This window comes from Portunus trituberculatus, chromosome 30 (genome assembly GCF_017591435.1).
Source record: "Portunus trituberculatus isolate SZX2019 chromosome 30, ASM1759143v1, whole genome shotgun sequence".
NCBI classification, from domain to species: domain Eukaryota; kingdom Metazoa; phylum Arthropoda; class Malacostraca; order Decapoda; family Portunidae; genus Portunus; species Portunus trituberculatus.
The window spans coordinates 11140250-11162626 of NC_059284.1; the positions used below are offsets into that span (position 1 = coordinate 11140250).

General features: G+C 40.3%; 1 protein-coding gene across 1 annotated transcript in view; it reads right to left on the reverse strand.

The window, feature by feature from the left end:
• LOC123510888 overlaps positions 1 to 22377 on the reverse strand; it is a 102492-nt gene that overhangs the window by 26705 nt on the left and 53410 nt on the right. The window contains exons 3-4 of the mRNA XM_045266346.1: positions 14442 to 14571; positions 8423 to 8502 (exon numbers count right to left, since the gene is read on the reverse strand). Coding sequence (XP_045122281.1) covers positions 8423 to 8502; positions 14442 to 14571 — 210 coding nt within the window. The remainder of the gene's footprint in view (positions 1 to 8422; positions 8503 to 14441; positions 14572 to 22377) is intronic.

Here is a 22377-nt window from a genome sequence, read left to right on the forward strand (position 1 = left end):
CTCTCTCTCTCTCTCTCTCTCTCTCTCTCTCTCTCTCTCTCTCTCTCTCTCTCTCTCTCTCTCTCTCTCTCTCTCTCTCTCTCTCTCTCTCTCTCTCTCTCTCATGTGTAATCAACTGCATGCACTTAAAAGGCACACGCCCTCTTACACACACACACACACACACACACACACACACACACACACACACACACACACACACACACACACACACACACACACACACACACACACACGGAGCATCCATCATCCTACATGCTTTTTAGACGCAGTCTTCATGCCTCCATTCGTCCTTTGATCTCTCTCTCTCTCTCTCTCTCTCTCTCTCTCTCTCTCTCTCTCTCTCTCTCTCTCTCTCTCTCTCTCTCTCTCTCTCTCTCTCTCTCTCTCTCTCTCTCTCTCTCTCTCTCTATCTATCTATCTATCTATCACTTAACTTTTATTAATGTTTAACTTGTGAAGAATAAAGGAGAAGAGAAAGATAAGAGATAAGAGAATGAAGAGAACAGGAATAATAGAAACCAATAAGTTATTGGTGGAGCCTTTTTTAAATATTCATTGGGTTATATTTAGGCTGTACTGGTAAATCGATCTTAAGAGAAGGGGGTTACTTTCTTATTTTACTTTCTTCTTTTACTTTCTTCCTATACCTCTTGGGGACTGGCAAATAAGTGGGTCTTTTTCTTTAATTTTTTTTTGTTACCCTTGTCAAGTTGTTCCTTCTTTCATAAAAAAAAAAAAAGTGGCGTTCATTTTTTTGCGGCTTCATTCCTACACTTGTATTATGAACCGCTTTGCTCTCTTCCTCACTCTTACGAACCACTCTGCTCTCGCTTTTCACTCTTACGAACCGTTTTTCTCTCTTCTCACTCTCACGAACCGCTTTGCTTTCTATTTTCACTCTTACGAACCGCTTTGCTTTCTATTTTCACTCTTACGAACCGCTTTGCTTTCTATTCTCACTCTTACGAACCGTTTTTCTCTTTTCTCACTCTTACGAACCGTTCTGCTTTCTCTTCACTCTACGAACCACTCTCCTTTCTTATCACTTTTACGAACCACTTTCCTTTACTCTTACGAACCGCTTTTCTCTCCTCATTCTTACGAACTGCTCTCCTTACACTTCTTTCTCTTACGAACCGCTCTGAAGTACTGAGGTGGACTGTAGAGGATAGCGGGAACGTGACGATGCAGGAATGTGACGGTGTAGGAGTGTGACGGTGCAGGAGTGTGACGGTGCAGGAATGTGACGGTACATCTACTCAGAAAAGTTACGAAAATGTTATAAAAATGGAGAAATTATGAGGAATGAATTATTTTGAAGGTTTGATTCTTATTTTTTTTTTTTTTCTTCTCTTTTTATCATATTTGCCTCACTTACGTTACCTGTGTCTGTTCATGAGGAAATGTTAAAGTATATATGTATTTTCTTTATTTATTCCCTTAATTTTTTCTTCATTCGCATACAAAATTAATGTCATTTTTTGTATGTTTCCTCGTATTTTTTCCTTTCACAGTATATTAATCGTCATTATTTGCATATAGATTTCCTCAATTCATTCCCTTAGTTTTTATTTTCTTTCGTATACAAAATTAGTCACTTCTTTCATATTTTCTCGTAATTTTCTCTTCTACACTGTATTAATCGTCAGTATTCCCTCAATTTAACCTCCTGACAGCCATAACATTAATACATACATACTAAAACTCCTTTCTTATACAAACTCTCATTATCTTTACCTGTGGCAGTCTTTATAACCTAATTCCTTTAGCATCCGAGCCATTCCCTCCATAACACTGCTGAGCGCCACGTCAGAATAGAACGAGGTTTGCCCATGCTTTTCTTTTATTCCGACTCGCCCACGACTTCATCAGTGCTGCTTGTGCTGATAATTCCGTTGGCGTTGCGTTGCTGTGAGGCGAAAACAACACTCTTTCATTTTCCGGACATTTAAGTAATATTACAGACTTGTTTTTTAGCGAGACTTTTATAAAACTGGCAGTAATTGAGCGTGACTTTTATAACCAAACGTGGCATTTCATGTAAAAGATAAGTTTTTTGACCCGTGTGTGTGTGTGTGTGTGTGTGTGTGTGTGTGTGTGTGTGTGAGTTTGTCTTTTTTTTTTTGCTTTTATTCATCTGTTTCTCTCTTTTGTTATATGATTTTAATGATATTTCAAAATGCTTCCCTTGCGTTTTTTTTTTCTTTTACTTTTATTTGTATGTGTGTTTGTTTAGATTGTGTACAGTTACTGTTGTTTATTCATATGTGTGTGTGTGTGTGTGTGTGTGTGTGTGTGTGTGTGTGTGTGTGTAGAGTAAGTGTACAGTTGCAAATGTGTCAAATTGGAAGTGTGTGTGTGTGTGTGTGTGTGTGTGTGTGTGTGTGTGTGTGTGTGTGTGTGTGTGTGTGTGTGTGTGTGTGTGTGTGTGTGTGTGCGTTCCTGTGTGCGTTAGATAGCGAGGGATGGATTTGCAACATCACTCGCAATCCTTTCATCCCAACTCTATCAAAGTGTCTTTCCCTTCCAAACCCTTTCCCTCCCTGACCCTTCCGCTCCCCTTCTCTCCCCCATCCCCTTCTCTCCCTCTCTCTCTCTTCCCCTCGCCTTGCATTTATTTAACCCTACTTCTTTCCATCCATCTGTTCTTTGTGAGTTGAAAATGCGGAGGAAATAGAGGAGGAATTGTCTTTTCACTGTTTTCTCTCTTTCTTTCTCTTTTCTATTTGATTCTCTCCCTCCAAACATCGCCTTTTCTCCATTTCTCTTGATTTCTCTCCATTCATCTGGTCGCTGTGACTTGAAAATATGGAAAACGTACGAGGAAAAGAAATGTGTCACTGATCTTTCTTTTTCTTATATTTTCTCTTCCTCTTTTTTAGCTGTGATACTTTATCTCCCTCTCCTCCATTCTGCTCTGTTTCTTTTCGTTGTATACCTTTTCACTGTGAGTTTGATAGGAGGAGAAAGTAGAAGGAAGAGAAATGGGACTGACTCTCTTTCCTCTTTCCTCTTTCCTCTTTCTCTCTCTCCTAAAACATCGCAAACTTTTTCTTTCCCTTCTTCGTTCTCAGATAAAAAGGAGGAGAAAGGAAGACGAGAAAGAGAACATGATTTTCTCGTTTCTCTTCCTTTTTTCCCTTCTTTATTCTGCTCTTAAAAATGTAATCTTAGTAATAAAGAGATGCTTTTTATATTTCTCGTTATAAATTTATGTTCGCGTTCGTGTCATCTGGGATTTTCATTTACATTTATGACCGGTGGTACTTGGTTTTATTAAGAATTCTCTCTCTCTCTCTCTCTCTCTCTCTCTCTCTCTCTCTCTCTCTCTCTCTCTCTCTCTCTCTCTCTCTCTCTCTCTCTCTCTTCTCTCTCTCTCTCTCTCTCTCTCTCTCTCTCTCTCTGTCTGCGTGCCTCTTTTATTGTGATTTTTTTCTCCTTTTATTTATTTTTTCATCCTTTTTAACTTCCTCTTGCTTACATTTTATTTTCTATCATCCTTTTTTCGTGTCCTAGTCTCTCTCTCTCTCTCTCTCTCTCTCTCTCTCTCTCTCTCTCTCTCTCTCTCTCTCTCTCTCTCTCTCTCTCTCGTTCAAACCAATAATCTGTCCTTTAAAACTCGATTCGGGTCAGGATTTGCATGCTCGAGGCACCGATGGGGATTTAATATGATTGCCTGACGTGACCCGTGATTGTGTTTTGATTCCTGAGTGTGTGTGTGTGTGTGTGTGTGTGTGTGTGTGTGTGTGTGTGTGTGTGTGTGTGTGTGTGTGTGAGCTGTTACTGCTTCCCCTTGTCTCTGTGTCTGTGTCTGTCTGTGTCTGGTTTTTATTTTGATTTTATATGTCTGGATTCTGAAGTTGTTGTTTTTCACTTTTTTTTTGTGTGTGTGTTTCTTCTGTCGTTTCTCTCTCTGTGTCTGGATTATGTTGTATTTATCTCTGTGTCTGGATTGTGTTGTTTATTTTCCTTGTATCTGGATTCTGTTTCTCTCTCTCTCTCTCTCTCTCTCTCTCTCTCTCTCTCTCTCTCTCTCTCTCTGCGTCTGGATTCCGTTGTTTTTCTCTCTTTTTCTCTTTTTTCTCTCTTTTTCTTGTTTCTTTTTAAATGTTTTTTTGTTTTATGACTTTTTTTTCTTGATTGTCGACATTTTTAAGATTTTTTTCGTGTCTGATTTATTTCTTCTGTTTTTTTTCTTTTTTTTCTATTTGTTATCTTGTGTTTGTTTTAATGTGAGTTTTTTTTTCCTTGTATGATTCTTTTCTTTGTCTTTTTTCTTGTTTGTCTTCCTTTTCTGCTTTTATTCGTCTGTTTGATTTGTTTCCAGTGATTTCTTTCCTTTTTCTTCTTTTCTGTTGTTTCCCTTTCGATTAATTTGTTTTTTCTTTTTTTGCTTTTGTTTTTTTCTTGTTTGTCTTCCTTTTTCTGCTTTTATTCGTCTGTTTGATTAGTTTTTCTGTTTTTTTGTTTTTTTTATGCATCTTTTATTTTCTAGTGTTTCTTTTTATGTGTATATCATTTCTTTCTATTATTCTTTTCTTTGTCTTTTTCTTTTTCTTTTTTTTTTGCTTTTGTTTAAATTCTTGTTTTTTTCCTGTCTGCTTTTTTTCTATTACTACTTTTCATGTGGATTTGTTTCCCTTGTACAACTCTTTTCTTTCTTTTCTTTTTTTCCTGTTTTTATTTATGTATTTGGATGTTTTCTTTTTTTTTTCTTCTTGTTCTCCATTTTCTGTTTTTATTTCAATGTATAACCTTTTTTTTTTTTCACCAACTTGTTCACATTTTGATTCTTTCTATGTTTTTTTCCTGTTTTATTTTCTTTTTATTGTTTTTTATTTTCTCTTTACAGTTGTTTTTCTGTTTTTTTTACCTGGATGCATTTTCTCATTTTTTCCATTCTAGTTTAACTTTTTTTTATTTCCTTTTATATTGTTTTTCACTTTCCGAGGTTTTTTTTCATTTAATCTTTTCCTTGACATATATTTCCTATCACGCTCTCGTTAAACTGCTTTCCTTTTCTGCCTTGTTCATTTTTTTCTCTCCTCATCATTCTTCAATATGTAAACTGCTTTATATTTTTCTTGCACCAGCTTTTGTTTTCTCTATTTTATTCTCTCCCTTCACTTTTCCTTTCTTTTGTTGGCTTCACTTATCTCGCCTTCCCATTTCCAGCTCTGTTTCCTTTCGATATATCTCCTTTTTCACCTTTGTATTTCCTCCCGGTTCAGTAACTCTATGAATGAATCGATGACTGACTGACTGGATGAATGGCTGAGTGGATGGCTGATTTGCGTACTGACTGGCTTTCTGGCGGGTTAATTTGCGTCCTGAATGGCTAACTGGATGGCTGCCTGTCTGTCTGTCTCGTTGTCTGGTTGCCTATCTGTCTGTCTTTGTCTGTCTTTCTCTTGCTCTCTGGCTGGCTGCCTGGCTGGCTTATAGACTGGTTGGCTCTCTCTCTCTCTCTCTCTCTCTCTCTCTCTCTCTCTCTCTCTCTCTCTCTCTCTCTCTCTCTCTCTCTCTCTCTCTTTCTCTCTCTCGCTCTCGCTCTCGTTCTCCTCTCCTCTCTTCTCATCACGTACGTAGTATATTTCGCATCACACACACACACACACACACACACACACACACACACACACACACACACACACACACACACACACACACACACACACACACACACACACACACACACACACACACACACACACACACACACACACACACACACACACACACACACACACACACACAGACTACCTTTTCCAGCCTGAACTGCACCACTACAACACAAGCCCTGGGATACAATTAAGGCAAGAATTACACACGTTTAACCCTCCGGCCTATGTGCTTCCCTCTGGCGACTGAATGTTTGCCGTTGCGCTTCGTGCGTGGGGAAGGTTCAGACAAGCGAGGAGCGCCGGAGTACCGAGGAGAAAATGTAATTAGACTGTGCTCATGGCTGCGTAATTTTGGGACTCATCTCGATTTCTGACTCCAATTTGACCTGACCTTGAACCAGCGGATAGGATGAAAGGTTAATTAACTTGTATTCGTGGTTCCGTGTAATTCGAGGTTCATGGCTCCTCTCTAAATCTGGCTGGCATAACCTTTGGAATCCCTCTGGTGTTTATGACGGAGAGCACACAGAGATGGAGGAAGGTGAGGGAAAGGGACACTGAGACTGAAGGTAAGGGTAGGGTACGGCAATGTATAGGGACTGAATTATAAGCAGGAGTAGTAGAAGGAGGAGGAGGAGGAGGAGGAGGAGGGTAATGAAAGAATAACAGCAGTAGATCTTTTAGTCCCTACGATGGTGTTTCTGAGAGGCTACAGTGCAAATACGGTAAAGGCGAAGGTTAGGACATGGTTAAACAAGAGAAAGGGAAAAAGAACAAGGAAATACAGAAGGTTAAGATGATAAAGATTAGGAGTTGGAAGAATAATAGGAAAAGATTACTTTCTGCTGTTTTAGGGACCACCAGGAGGAAGAATGATAATAATGACAAGAAAAGTTTCTCTCTCTCTCTCTCTCTCTCTCTCTCTCTCTCTCTCTCTCTCTCTCTCTCTCTCTCTCTCTCTCTCTCTCTCTCTCTCTCTCTCTCTCTCTCTCTCTCTCTCTCTCTCCCTCTCCCTCTCTCTCTCTTTCCTACAATGACTCTCCTCCCTTCAAGAGAACCAATCCCAGAAAGATCCACGTTTTCTTTCCTGTATGTATTTATTTTGCCCTCACATTCTAAACACACACACACACACACACACACACACACACACACACACACACACACACACACACACACACACACACACACACACACACACACACACACACACACACACACACACACACACACACACGGCAGAGAGAGAGAGATTATTTGATAGATGTAAAAGAGAATTCCACTCACAAGAATAAAACAAAGGAACATAACATCATTCACACACGTTTAATTCTTCCACGAGTCATTTCCTTTGCGTTAATCCTGCCAGTGCCTAACCTAACCTAACCTAACTTAATCTAACCTAGCCTAACCCAAAGGTCCATCTACGAGGTAAATTGAAACGGGAACAGCCCATCACATCGCAGGATAATTTCAAAGGTGGACGCAACACAGAGAAAGCAAATGAATGAATGAGAGTGATTGTGCCGCGCGACAGACTAAAGGTACACTGTTCAAGGCCAACACTAAACGAAAAGAATTACTATATATACATTGTTTACCCTGACACAGTGGAATAATGAAATCTGCGAGACTACAGGATTGCATGCGCCACTTCGGACGTAATTCTGAGTGATTGCAGCCCCGAACGCAAGGAAAAATTAGACGCCATTGACAGATTGTGAAATATTTATAGACTTTGGTATTGGACGTCCTCTTTTTAGCATCCTTTGAGTGACAGGTGCTGCTGATAAGAACAAGTAAACATGCTCTTATATTTTCAACACTCAACGAAAGATATAGACAGTACTAAAACATGCACACATTTTCTTACAATTCGTAGTCATTTGAGCAACGTCCCTGGCAAGTAGTGAAATGATCTAGACTTTGCTTTTCTTCATGACGCGTTTCCATATTCATTCTGGTTACTATTTGGTGATTTTATACAGCTTCAGAAACTTACGTGGGGATTAAAATAGTGAATACTGTGGCCATTAATATTCTCACCTCCATAGACCCTTCCTAATGTCAATAAAATGGTTTAACCGTACACAAATCTCAAGGTAAAAATGTGTCCCAGTATTGAAAAATTAAACACACATTTTCATGCAATTCTTTGTCATTTGAGCCACTGATAATGTTGATAATAAAAAGTAAACATTTATGGTCTGAATACTGAAGAAAAACACAGGAGGAGGAGAGATAGAGGAAAAAGAAAAGAGATAGGAGGAGGAGGAGGAGGAGGAAGATTAAGAAGAAGAAGAAGAAGGAGGAGGAAGAGGAGGAAGAGAAGAAGTGATAGAAGAAATGGATAAAAGAGTATTAACAGATAAACAGAAATTTCATACTTCAATATTACCGTGTCACTTTTGATATAATGTTCAGTGATTAAAGTCGGCAGGTACAGTTCATAAACACGCCTTAGATTCTTAATAGTAAAGCATTCACAGTGGACAGGTAATTAGATGTAATGTGCTTTGTATTGGAGGCTGCGCTTTGGAGATAATAGTGAGTGATTGGAGCTGCTGATAACAAGCTGCAAACACGCTCTTCTTAATGCTGAAGGAAAACAGGCACAGCGGACAGGTAAATTAGTCGATAAACAGTTTAGCTAACCTGTAATTATCTCCAAATGAGGGCTCGTTAATTCAGTTTTCTCATGACTGTAAATAAATTAGGCAATCTATCGAGCGAATTTTACATGAGGTGATGTGGGGTGATTAAAAGTGTAATCAGCATCACGGCGAATCACTTACCGTAGGTGTCACAGGTGAGGCCGTCCCAGCAGGGGTGACACGAACAGGTGTAGTCCTCCAGCAGGTAGCCGTTGACACACCTGTCCAGAGAAACAGGTTTACATTTCGCCTGAAAACGTAACATCAAGGTCCTGGCAGACTTTGAAATGCATTTTTTTTTATCTTTTTCCTCTCTTTTTAGCTGTGTTTGAAATGACACTCGCATTTTTTTCTCTCTCTTTTAGGTTTTCATCAAGTTTGCTCCATGTGACAAAAAATAATAAACCTCTCGCTTTGAAAATTGTAAAACTCCAAGATTTTAAAAACACTTCTTTTTCACGAAAATATACTGCTGTTAGTGACCAGTTATATTACAGAGAGAGAGAGAGAGAGAGAGAGAGAGAGAGAGAGAGAGAGAGAGAGAGAGAGAGAGAGAGAGAGAGAGAGAGAGAGAGATCAATACCATCGAGTAGCCAGCAACGAAATCAACACAACCATTAACATTGCAATCTACAGAACCATTGTTGACTAGGCTCATGACAACCTACCTTTGATTCAAACCACAAATCACTTTCCCAAACACTCAAAAAGAACTAAACCACTGGAAAAAGGGATTGGGTGGTTTATTTCTAGGCTCCTCGGTGTTCCCTGGAGAGCTGTAGTTCCTGAAGCTGTCACTGAAATCGTCGTTGGTGAAGTACAAGTCTTGGGCGACGAAAAATAAGTTAATGCGAGGAAGGAACGTCCTCCTCAATATGTAGGAGGAGGAAGAGGACGAAGACGAGGAGGAAGGACGAGGAGGAGGAAGAAGAAAAGAGTGAAAACGAGGAGGAGGACAAGATAAGAAGGAAAACGAGGAGGAAAAGGACGAAGACAAGAAGGAGGAAGAGGAGGAGAAGGTAGACAAAGAGGAAATGGACGAAGACGAGAAGGAGGGCGAATAGGAAAAGGAACGAGGAGGAGAAGAACGAAGACGAGGAGGAGGACGAATAGGAAAGAGGAACGAGGAGGAGAAGAACGAAAACGAAGAGAAGGAGGAGGATAAGGAATAAAAGAGTGAAGACGAGGAGGAGGACAAGGCAAAGAAAGGAAACGAGGAGGAAAAAGACGAAGACAAGAAGGAGGAGGAGGAGGAAAGAAGGTGGACGAAGAGGAAATGGACGAAGACGAGGAGGAGTAGGAAGGATAGACACTTTTCTGAGTTGGGTACAAAAGAAGAGCACCGCACCCCACCCCTCTCCCACACACACACACCAAAACATCGATTATTTCTTCCCTTAACGTGACAACAGGCAGGTTTCCAGGACGTTTGGTATTCTAACTTGCCTCTTTCTCTTCCACTCTTCCCAGGACTTCGACACTGACGCCTCAAAACGAACCTTTCCCCTCAAACACCTGTTACCTTTCCCTCTCGTAGTTATGAAAAGGTTAGGTTAGGTTTGGTTACGTTAGGTTACTTTCTCTGTGGTTTAGTTAGGTTTGGTTTAGTTAGATAAGGTTACGTTAGGTTAGATTATTTTCCTGCCTTTTCTAGTTCTGATGAGGTTAAGTTATTTCAGGTTTCGATGGGTTAGGTTAGGTTACGTTATTTCTTTTCTCCTCTATTAATTGTATTGAGGTTAAGTTATTTTAGGTTTGAGTGGGTTAGAGCGAGGTTTGGTTAGGTTAGGTTAGGTTAGATGTGCCAATCCCGTTTTAATATTTTTACTTATCATGTTTGCCTTACCTGTGATTATTGCTTCTAATTTTGCTTTGATAATAGTGTTTGTGCGGGTGGGTGCGCTGGGGACGGGTGGTGGGTTGGACAAAGGACAAAGAGCCAGCAAAACAATAATAAGTTTACATGAACAGTGGGAGTCATTTTAATGTTGACAATGGGAAAAGTGATGAGTGAGTTAATGGCAAAAGTATTATCATTATTATTATTATTATTATTATTATTATTATTATTATTATTATTATTATTATTATTATTATTATTACCAGCAACAGCAAAACCACGAATAATGCAAGACAAATATCATACACGCAGTGGACAAAAGACTCCCTACATATAAAGTGGTGTGGTAATGACACGGATTTGAGACGTGACGGTGATGATAGTGGCGGTGATAATAAAGGTATCAGAGAGTGTTGATGGCCACCTCGCCCCACTGTCATCCCTCTCATTCCCTGGTATTTAAGAGGATAAAGAAACGTCACTGTCCAAACCTCCCTCACACTCATTGTTGATCACTCCTCCCCTCCTCTGCCCTTTGCTTCTCCTTCTCCTCACTCACTCCTCATCCTCACACCTTAGGCCCATATTCTGAAGCACTTCTGCCCCTCCCCTCTGCTGTTTTCAAAGGACTGTAGTTAAAGTGACACGGATTTTTAAGGGTATTTCTGCAATTCTAGTGACATGTTAACAAGGTTTATGCATTGCCATTAGGACAAATTACCTTTAGAATTCTCCTTATGGTCTCTGTGGCCCTTAAAACTGATCGCCGTGAGAGAGGGAGATGTTTCTGAACTGTAGCTAAAGTGACACGGTAATTCTAGTGACATGTTAACAAAGGTTTCTGCATTGCCAACAGTACAAATTACCCTTAGAACTCTCCTTATTGATTCTGTGGCTCTTAGAGATGATAGCGTGAGAGAGAGAGGTGTTTCTGGGTACGGCGGTTAGTCAGACGCGATGACCGGCCGACCTGTACTCTACACATCAAGCAGTTGAGTTCAGTTCTGCCTTATCTTTTTGTGTTTTATTCATCAATGGTGACGCAGAGATGCTTTTAAAGGGATTGTATGTGACGTAACCCAATCACCGCCGGGAGAAATGCATCGTGAGAGAAGAAATAAAAGACATGGAATAAGAAAAGAAATGAAAGAAAAACAAGACAGAGATGGAAAAAAGAAAGAAATGAAAAAAGAAATACAAGACAATTAGAAAAAAAGAAATTAGAGAAATACAAGACAGAGACAGAAGAAGGAAGAAATGAATGAAGGAAGAATAGAAGGAATAAATGAAAGAAGGAGGATGTAAAGTGAAAAGGTGTTAGTCTACATGTTATTAGTTACGTAAGGTGTACAAAATTCATTGCTTTCTTAATGCCCTCTTACATAATTACGAACGCAAACAACAGTGCAGCATAGAAACGTGTGTGTGTGTGTGTGTGTGTGTGTGTGTGTGTGTGTGTGTGTGTGTGTGTGTGTGTGTGTGTGTGTGTGTGTGTGTGTGTGTGTGTGTCCATATGCCGTGACGCGCGGAGGATCGTTGCGTGCGGGCGTGTAATAATCGTCTCAGGGTGTGTATTTGTTCTTATTTCTCTCCATGACTGGATACACACTTGCTAGATTGGTTGATTTGTGAGAGGGAAGGATAAGTGTGTGTGTGTGTGTGTGTGTGTGTGTGTGTGTGTGTGTGTGTGTGTGTGTGTGTGTGTGTGTGTGTGTGTGTGTGTAAGCTGTTAACTTTATGAACAAAATGTGTACTTTTGGAATTATGTTTTATTACTTTTAGTGAGTAAAGCCAATCTCTCTCTCTCTCTCTCTCTCTCTCTCTCTCTCTCTCTCTCTCTCTCTCTCTCTCTCAGGAATTCAATAAGGATACAAGGACCAAGCTAACGAGTGGAAGTATCAGCCTTACAGTCCAGCACCTCAGAAAGTGTGTGTGTGTGTGTGTGTGTGTGTGTGTGTGTGTGTGTGTGTGTGTGTGTGTGTGTGTGTGTGTGTGTGAGGGGACGTGGCTAAAATGGTGAGGAATATTCCTGCCGTACACTCAGTTATCAGTTCACGTATTGATGAAAGCTTTGCTTTTAGAATGTTTGATTTTCGTGTTTTGTTTTGTTAATATCAACGATATTGATTTATGCAGTGAAAGGGATGTTACGTCAACAATCTTTCATTTCATAGAAGGTAATATATATATATATATATATATATATATATATATATATATATATATATATATATATATATATATATATATATATATATATATATATATATATATATATATATATATATATATATATATATATATATATATATATATATATATATATATATATATATATATATATATATATATATATATATATATATATATATATATATATATATATATATATATATATATCAACATTGACATATTGATAAGTCCTTCCAAGTGAAAAATTTCATTTATTTGACTTGTTCAGCGTTTTTTTTAGTTTGATGTTCAATGTATTGCTGAATATGGTTCAGGTACAGCTGTGCCTGGGACAGTGGTGCGCACCGAGGGTTTGCACAGGTACAGCTTGTTTCTCCACCTTTGTTTTTACAGAAGCTGTAAGAATAACTACACGTAAATAGAGAATGCGTCTTTAACGGTGGTGTAATAGCAGCAGTGTCAACCAAACAGTGCTGTCTTTTCCCATAATATGTGTGCGTTGCAGGCATTATGCACCAGTGTGTGGGCCTGGGTGAAGGGGCACATTGGAGCCTGATTGGGAAAGAGGAGCACAAAGAGGCGATTGTTTGTACTTCGTGAGGCAAGGCTTCATTTTCCTCCCAGACCTTACAAAGAAACTCCAGACTCCATTCAGGGCTTGGTGAGGCGAGGCGGCGGCGCCTGGAGGCGGAATATTAGACAGGGAAGGCGAGAGAGGCGAGTGGAAAGCTTCGTGTCTGTAGGCGGAAATGGTTCAGGCTTGACGAATCTTGGTGAATTATTTATATTTAGATTTACAATGCGTTAGGTCTCTCATGTATTGGAGTTGAGCTATAAGGCACAGATGGGCGTGAAGAAAGCATTAAAGAACATATACAGAACGTGCAAGACATGGCGTGCGTCGCGCTTGACTAATTCATGTACAAATTAGCGGTTCGCGTGTTATGCTCGTGTGTTATGCTTGTTTGGTGTGAGCGAAGAAAAACCGGCCCAAGAAAAATAGAGATAATAGAAACTAAGACTTTGTGAGAGATGGACGAAGCTGTTGGGCGGCATAAATTTTGGTGAACTGACATTTTTATTTTTTTTTTTTCTTTGGATCGTGAATAAAAGGAAGAAAAATAAAAAAAGGGTGAAAAATTAAATCGTGAAGCATAATTGGAAGATTTCATGAGAGTTGGTCGATGTTAATTGGACTTTGGGAATTTTTGTGAATTTTGTAGATCAGGAGTTTAATTGCTGAGTAAAAGTAAAATTATGAAGAAAGAAGTTTTATCATAGAAGATTGGTTGGGCTTCATAAAATTTAAAAAAAAAACCTATACCATGAATCTAATTGTGGATAGTGTGTGTAAAAAGGACAATAAACCAAAAAGAAAGCAACAATAGAAAAAAACAAAGCCAGATATACACTTCTCCAAAATGTCTGTATTCACAAATTTAACCTTTCAGTATCTCGTTTTCATATTCATTCTTTTTACTATTAAGTGATTCTAAACAGCTTCAAAAACTCATGTGGGGGGATTAAAACAGTGAAAACTCCTGCCATAAATCCTCTGACCTCTATAGATCCTCCTAATGTCAATAAAATGATCTAATTGTATACAAATCTCAAGGTAAAAATGTGCCCAGTACTTAAGGGCTTAACAATGTGAATAGGGGATTTGCAAGTGTGACGAAGAGAAGGTGAGGACAATGCTGGAGAAAACATGAAGGATAGAGCAGTGCTAAGTAATGCAAGGCTGTGTGCTGTGCTGGTGTGGAAAAAGTGCCACGTGGACAAATTCACCACATATATTGCCAGCGGAGGAAAACCTGCTGGAATAGAAATAAATGACGTAAGATGTAACTCTACCGTTCCATGTTTTTAACGAAGTGACACGTGTCCTCCCCGCTCTCTCTCTCTCTCTCTCTCTCTCTCTCTCTCTCTCTCTCTCTCTCTCTCTCTCTCTCTCTCTCTCTCTCTCTCTCTCACTGTTATTTCCTCTTATTCTCATTCCAAGTAAATGGTATAATACCTCTTTACACTCACAGGAAAGCGGAGGGAGAGCACAGCGGTACCAGGAAGGAAGGTAAGGTGATTAAAAGTCCAAGTTACAATATAGAGTTGAAAATATGTGTTTCTTACTGGGTTATGTTGAGGCTGTGAGGTTGCTGCGGCAGGAGGCGGTGGTTGTAGTGGCTGTGGCTGTGATATGCTGCAGTGTTAGTCAGTGCCTCGTTGTCTTCGTTGGTCTCCCTTCCTCGAGGCAGCTCACCTGGGGAAAGAGAATACACCTGTCTCAGTTATCCAGTTAGGTGTAAATGTTAAAGAATCGAGTCCTATTGTATGTGTTTTTCATATCTGTATTTGTATATGTAAGTGGACACGTGTGATGGAGGAACAGTGTGTTTTTAGAAGTGAAAACGCGATTCCAGGTCAGTGAGCATCGGGGAAAGCGTGCGTGAACAGCAAACTTCAGCCACATACCAACTATAAAGTAACTCTCAATGCTAACTTTAATACCAGACCTTTTTTATATGCACTGTACATAAATTTCCTTTTTGGCTGAACGTACTGCAGTTAGTCGACACAAATGCAGAGGCAGTTACCCATGAATGACTCAATTAACAGACTCCATAGACACAAAACACACAAAACTAAATGCAGCGAGGTACACGTACATTCTCCACTCAAGATTTAAAATTGAAATATAATGATAACTCCTCCACCAGCCAAGGAGTCACGTTTTCTTTATGGTTAGAGACCGGCCGGCACCTTACTTGACCTTTTTCATCAGAATTTTTGTTTCCCTCTTACATAGAAAAAGAAATAGATAAAGGTTAGGGTAGGTTAAGTTAGGTTAGGTTTCCCCCTTACATAAATACATAAATAAATAAAGATTAAGCTAGGTTAAGCAAGGTTAGGTTAGGTTAGATATATAAAAAACAAATTAATAAAGACTAGGTTAGGTTAAATTAGATTAGGTTTTCCCTCTTACAAGAAAAATAATTAAATAAAGGTTAGGTTAGGATAAGTAAGGTTAGTTAGGGTTACGTAAAAAGTAAATAAATGAAATAAAGGAGCCAGGAATTTTTTACGAGTAAGTGATGATTGATAGACAAAAAACACGGAAAGGAATACTGTTGGTGAGCTGTCAGCGGGAACAGAACACCTGCCACTCACGGGGAAAAGAGAGGAAAGAGTGGATAAAAGTATTTCCTCCAACCTTCACTCATATTTCCGTGTTACTTCAGCGGCTCAGCGTGTCACCAGAGCCTTTACCGCCATCTCACCACCGCACGGCACCAGTCTGTCGTTCCTCACCTTTCCTTGTCTGCTATACCTCTCTCTCTCTCTCTCTCTCTCTCTCTCTCTCTCTCTCTCTCTCTCTCTCTCTCTCTCTCTCTCTCTCTCTCTCGTGTGTGCAAATGTCGACCAAGAGTTTAAAGTTTAGAAACTGTTGTACACAGAGGCAGAGCTTAAATCACCTTGTTGAAAGCGTTAGAAAGTCAGGACACACACACACACACACACACACACACACACACACACACACACACACACACACACACACACACACACACACACACACACACACACACACACGAGCCATAAAATCTCCAGCGCACACTAAACCACTGCCAACACGCGAACATAAACAGTCCATCGCGTGGTAGCTGAGCGAGTAACTCCGGCTCATAAAAAACGCGGATAATTTTTTTTTCAGACTGCCATTCCATTGCGGGTTTGTCAGGACGTGGGGCGCCCAATAGTGTTTAGTGTGACGGCGTGATCCGCGAGATATATAGAGCTTTGCCCGCCGAAAATGCAGATTGCTCCATGAATACCGTTTGCTCGTGATAGAGAGAGAGAGAGAGAGAGAGTGTATGTGCATGTGTGTGTGTGTGTGTGTGTGTGTGTGTGTGTGTGTGTGTGTGTGTGTGTGTGTGTGTGTGTGTGTGTGTGTGTGTGTGTGAGATAGAGAGATTGAGAGAGGGAGAGTGGGAGAGACAGAGAACGTGGGGAGAGAGAGAGAGAGAGAGAGAGAGAGAGAGAGAGAGAGAGAGAGAGAGAGAGAGAGACAAACAAAGAGAGAAAGAAAGAGAGACAGAGACAGAGAGAAAGAGAGGTGAGGGGGATATTCATACATACATACATACATACATACATACATACATGCAGGAAGCAACATGGTGGATTCGTATCGTACTGCCTTCGTGTTTGCTTGATTTAACACAGAAATATTATAGTTTTGCGTCTAGTATTGAAATTCTCTTGAAACTGGAACTCCTCTCATTACCCTGATGGAGACGCTGTGTGTGTGTGTGTGTGTGTGTGTGTGTGTGTGTGTGTGTGTGTGTGTGTGTGTGTGTGTGTGTGTGTGGTAGGAAGGAAGCCAGTTGATGAAAAAAAATACTGGTGTGTGGATTTTCTTAACAGGATGTAATAAAACCTCAGCCATCTTAGACTTGTTAGGATTTCATTTCCCTGATGCAAAGTGAGTAATTTTTTTTTCTTGTTTTTTTTTTTTTCTTTTATTTTGTCTTGTCACTTTTATTTATTTTTTTCTTCTTCCTTTTTTTTTGTTTTCCTTTTTTTCTTTCTTATTATTAATCTATCATTTTCATTCATGTCACTTTTTATTATTCTTTTATTTTTCCTTATTATTTTTATTATTTTTTGTTGTTTCTTATCTTTATTTTCTCTATTTTCACTAATTCTATACTTTTTTTTCTTTATATTTTCCTTTAGACATTTTCTTTCTTGTTATCATTAGACTTCCATTTTCTTTCTTGCTCCTTTCACCTAGAGACTCATTTTCATCCTTTTACTCACCTAGACTAAAATTTTCATTCTTTTCTTTCACCTAGTCTACCATTTTCTTTCTTTTTCATCTAGACTCTCATTTTCATTTTTCTTATTTTCACCTAGTCTCTCATTTTCATTCTTATTACTTTCACCTAGACTAATTTTTTCTTTCTTCTCTTTTTTCACGTACTCATTTTCTTTCTTCTCTTTTTCACCTGGACTCATTTTCTTTCATCTTTTTCACTTAGGCTTCCATTTTCTTTCATTTTTTTTCCACCTAGATTCTCATTTTCTTGTTACTATCACCTCGACACACATTTTCTATCTCCCAAAACCAGGAGTGAATGAAGCGAGGAGGCGGAGTGAATGATCTGTATCTGCTCAAAGACTCAAGCGTTGTAATTAGCGGCGCAACTTTTAAAAGGCAGAGTTATTTCACTGAGGAAAGTGGCACATGAACTCTGCTATTGGCGAGTTCCTTCTCGTAAAAATCCACGAGCTGTGTATTTACTTTCATAATATTGCTTCTCTTCTTCCAAAATGCTCGCTTTATACCACTCTCCTCTTCACAGCATGATTGGTAGATACTGTACGTGTTATGCTGTTTAATAAGCTAGATAAGAACACGAATGAAAGGCCAGTGTGATTCTTCGCTTCGTTAAAAAGGTCATCGCTTTGATTGGTTGTGCATGTTAGATATTCCTTGCGTTATCTTCCCCCGCAATAAAGGTGGCCGTGGTATTCATACAAGGCATTATGTATTGACTGTCGCAGCGATGAATCAATGAATGGACTCTCGATGTTCGTAGTTGTTGTGTTGCGAAGTGTAGATGCAAACGTAATATTTTCGGAGAGCATCATATATTAAAACTGCAGTATTAAATCTGTGAATGGAAACGCAATATTCATCAGCGCTGGTCTATAAATTCAGCTTTCACTCAGCCTTGCTCTGTCTGGTCATGCTTCACATCACACCCAAAAATTAATCATTTCCGCCATTGAAAAGTTTCGCTCTCCTCCAGGCAAAGGGCTTTTTCAATATTCATTCCGCAATAGTGAGTATTTGGAGGAGAGTTGACATTTGCTAAGAAATTACACTGACTTTTCATTCGCCTGAAAAATAAGCAAATTAAGTGAATTAAAAAGAAATGGCTATTGAATTACAGAGAGGACATAAATCATGCACGTTAGCGGATGAGAAGCCACGGACAAGGACGAGAACTTCAAGGATAGCAGCCACGCCTCTGAATAAACTAACTGGTGTTACAGTGCAGAAAAGGAAGACGGTATATTTGTTCATCCTCAAGGAATTCTGTTGTGAAACGTGCATAATGTAAGAGAAATACTTAAATTTGGATTATCACCGCATCTTATCCCCCTTCAGCACTGGACAGATTTTTACCTTGAGATTTGTGTACTATTAGACCATTTTATTGACAGTAGGAAGGGTCTATGGAGGGCACAAGATTAATCACCACACTCTTCACTATTTCCACCCGCCCACATGAGTTTGTGAAGGTGTGTCAAATCACCAAATAGCAACCAGAAGGAATATGGAAACGCGTCCTGGTAGTGCAATTTGATGATTTTATTTTTCAACGGTTTTGAAGGACTAGTTGAATTATGAGGACATTGAAAGAAGTGAAGAGACATTTTTTTTCTTCCGGCGTCGCGTTCAGGTCAGCAGGAAGACCAAAACAGACTAACACTAAAGCATAACGTAATGGAATCTAAACTTTTCTTCCTAATAATTTTGTGAAGTATTAACGACATTATAAACATGAGGAAAAACGGTTGACGGAATGGCAGAAACATCGATATAGAGGCTAATAATCCTGCAAGTTGTGATGCCGTGAAACCTTTATGGCTTAGTTCCAACGTATGTAAAGCATTAGCGAAATTCTAAACTCCTAAAGAAAAAACGCATGCTTTTTCCTTCAGCCGATGGAATGGCAGCAGGATGGAAACATGAGTTAATATTGCACGTAAGCTGTAATGGAACATAAATCTCGCAACTGTTTCTAAAGGATTAGCGAAGTTGTATGATGGAGGTAATATCACATACTTTCCCTGCCTTGCACAGTATAAAGACTGACAGGAACACTGATACAGAGTTTGAAGCTGCAACAAAATGTGACGTGATTTAAGCCATTCTCTTTGTTTAACGGCTCGTTTAAGATTAGTGAAAAGAGAGACACGCACACTGAAGGATGGAAAAAGGCACACATTCTCCTCGGTACAGCGCAAAAGATTGACAGAAAGATCGAAACGCTTAAGAATGGAGCAAAAATGTGAGGTGAATTAATCCCGTGTTTGTCGATGCTTTTGAAGGATTCCGGGAATGAAAAACATGTCGAAGAAGAAAAAAAAAGATGTTTTCCTCACAGGCGGATGGACAGAAAGGTCAAAACTGAGATCAACATTGCAGCGAAAGTTAATATGATTTCATCCGTGAATTTTTAAACAGTTAGGAGGTATTAGTGAAATCATGAATATGTTGAGGGATAGAAAAGAGAGTATTTTTCCCTGTAGCGGCGAGGTGATCGGTGTGAGGGCGGGAGCAGCGCGAAATGGACGTTTGCGGGTGTTCACTCTTTGGCGAGGCGCAGGGGTCCCTCAGGTGTGGCGAGGCAATACCCGGGAAGCTGAAAAGGCGAGCCAGGAGTGAGGCGTGGTGCTGAATGCCTGTCACCGCGGACTGATTGAGTGGGAAAAAGCGACTGATGGCCTGACCTAGCTCCGCGCACTCACACTCACACACACGCACACACGCACACGCACGCACACAATTTCCTACTTTTTTAAATTTCCTCCCTAGTCTTTTAGTGAACTTATTCGCCTTCTGACATGAGATTATTTATTTCCAGGCTTTTTACATGTTTTCATTCCTCACTTCCCTGCACTGTCCTTCCCTTCCCCTTCCGTCCTCATTCTTCCCTTCCTCCCATTCCCTTCTCATCCCATCTCTTCCTCTCTTCTTTTCTCCTCCCTCCTCTTCTTTTTCTCATCTCTCACTTTTTTCTCCTCCATTCTCATCTTTTTCTCCTTTCCTTTCCTCTGGTCCCTCGTCCTCCTCCTCCTCCTCCTCCTCCTCTTCATCCTGTATTATATCTTACTTCTCCTTCGTTTCGTCTTATCGCTCCTCCTACGACCTATCGTTCTCCATTTCCTCGTCTTCCTACATGTGGCCAAGATTAACTGACGAGATGTTGCGAGTGTGTGACTTTGTGTGGTGTGAACCTTGGACAGTTCGCTGTGGTACCTCTCCCGCCGGTGACAGTTTGTGCAGTGTTTGCGGCGGCGGCGGAGGAGGAGGAGGAGGAGGAGGAGGAGGAGGAGGAGGAGGAGGAAGAGGAAGAGGAAGAAGAAGAGGAGGAGGAGGAGGAGAAATGATAGTAGAGATGATTCATGAAACAGACTGCGGCAAAAAGGAAAACCACTATGAGAGAGAGAGAGAGAGAGAGAGAGAGAGAGAGAGAGGGCACCCTTTCTCATATTAACTTGGAAAGGATTGCTTCGATTGCCATAATTTTAGTAAGTTATCGAGCACATGCCTTTAATTTACTTATCGAGACGGGAAGTGAGGGAAGGTATAGGATAGGGAGGGAGGCAGGGAGGGAAGGCAGGGAAGGGTAAACAGAGAAGAGAGGAAAACAAGGATGGAAGGAGGAAGAGGAAGGGAAAGATACGGAGGGAAAAGAGGAAATGAGGGATGAAATAGTGTGGAGAGGCGAGGGAAAAAGAAGGAAGGAAAGGAGGGAGGGAGAAAGGTATGGAGGGAGAAGAGGAAAGGAAGGAAGGAAGGAGAGGGGAGGGAAAGGTATGGAGAGAAAAGAGAAAATAATAATGGAAGTGTGGATGGACGAGAGGAAAGGAAGAAAGGAAGGAGAGGAAAACGTATGGAGAGACGAGATGGACGAAGGAAGTGAAGGAAGGAAGGGAGGAGGGAGGGATAGGAAAGATGGGAAAGGATAGGAGTGGATAATGAAGGACACGGATGGAGCAGCATATCCCCCACAACACGCCACTAATGTAATGAAAAACTCTGCGTGACTGCCTGGGAGGACCTCTGCCCAGGGAGTAAGAGGTGAGCGTCCCTTGCCATATTAGTGAAATGACGTCGTGGTGGTGGTGATGGCAGTGGTGGTGACGGTGATGGTGGTGGTGGTGGTGGTAGTGCTGCGGACAAATATTTTTACACACCTCATCTGAGTCACCATGAACAGCGCATGGAGGCACAAGAAGGTATTGCTTACCATATTACATCAGTGGTTGTGGTGATGTTGGTTTGCAAGGCCAGGTGTTGTCCCTTACCTGAGCCACATATACCTGTGCTAATTGGCTGGCAGTTCAGGTGAGGCTTCACAATACACTGCATGACTGAGATTACACCTGTAGCAGGAGGAGTGATTAGTGCAGCCTTCCCTTCTGTGACGTTCATCCTTAATTCAAACTCTGGGAACTGCGGGGTTAGAGTCCTTATGTAACGCTCCCTGCTGCACCGCCCCTTGCATTACCTGGCTTCGTGGTCCCCGTGTGCGATGAGAGATTAGGGCCTTAGTTCAGTATCTAGGCCAATGTTTTGTTTTTATTTTTATTTTTTTGTTTAGTTTACCCTTTTCCTTGTTTTATGTAATGGGCTTGTTTTTGTTGGTTGGTGAGTTTGGTTAAGTTACGGCTCGGTTCGGTTGCCTGTTCTCTTCTTTTATTATTGTTTTTTTCTTTATTATTTGCATTTTTCATTGGGTATTCTATTGTGTGCGTGTTGTTTTGCTTATATTTTATTTCGTGTTGCTGTTTTTCTCGTCACTTTAACTAAATGATGACTCCCGTGTTCTGTTTGATATTCAGACCACACTTTCATTATTCATATCCCTTATTACTTTGTTCCCCATCTTTATTACTCTTTGGTGCAGGGGGTCACGTATTGGCTAAGTAATGACTCCGTGTTAGGCGAGGTTAGCGGTCTGGTTCAATATCAGGTCGCTTATCTGATCTTAACTCTTATTATTATTCTTACGCGTTCTTTATTAGTCTCTGTTGCAGGAATATCAGTATTGGCGTGGTGGCTGGTGTGTGTCTAGCGGGGCTACGTGGGGCTGGGTTCAATATCGAGGTCGCTTATCTATTCTTTATCACCCTCCCGCTCTCTCCTGCGTGTTTCATTCTCTCCTGCCTCTCTTCAGTACTGGGACGCATTTTACCTTCAGTTTTGGGTACGATTAGACCATTTTATTGATATTAGGAAGGGTCTATTGAGGTCGGAAGATTA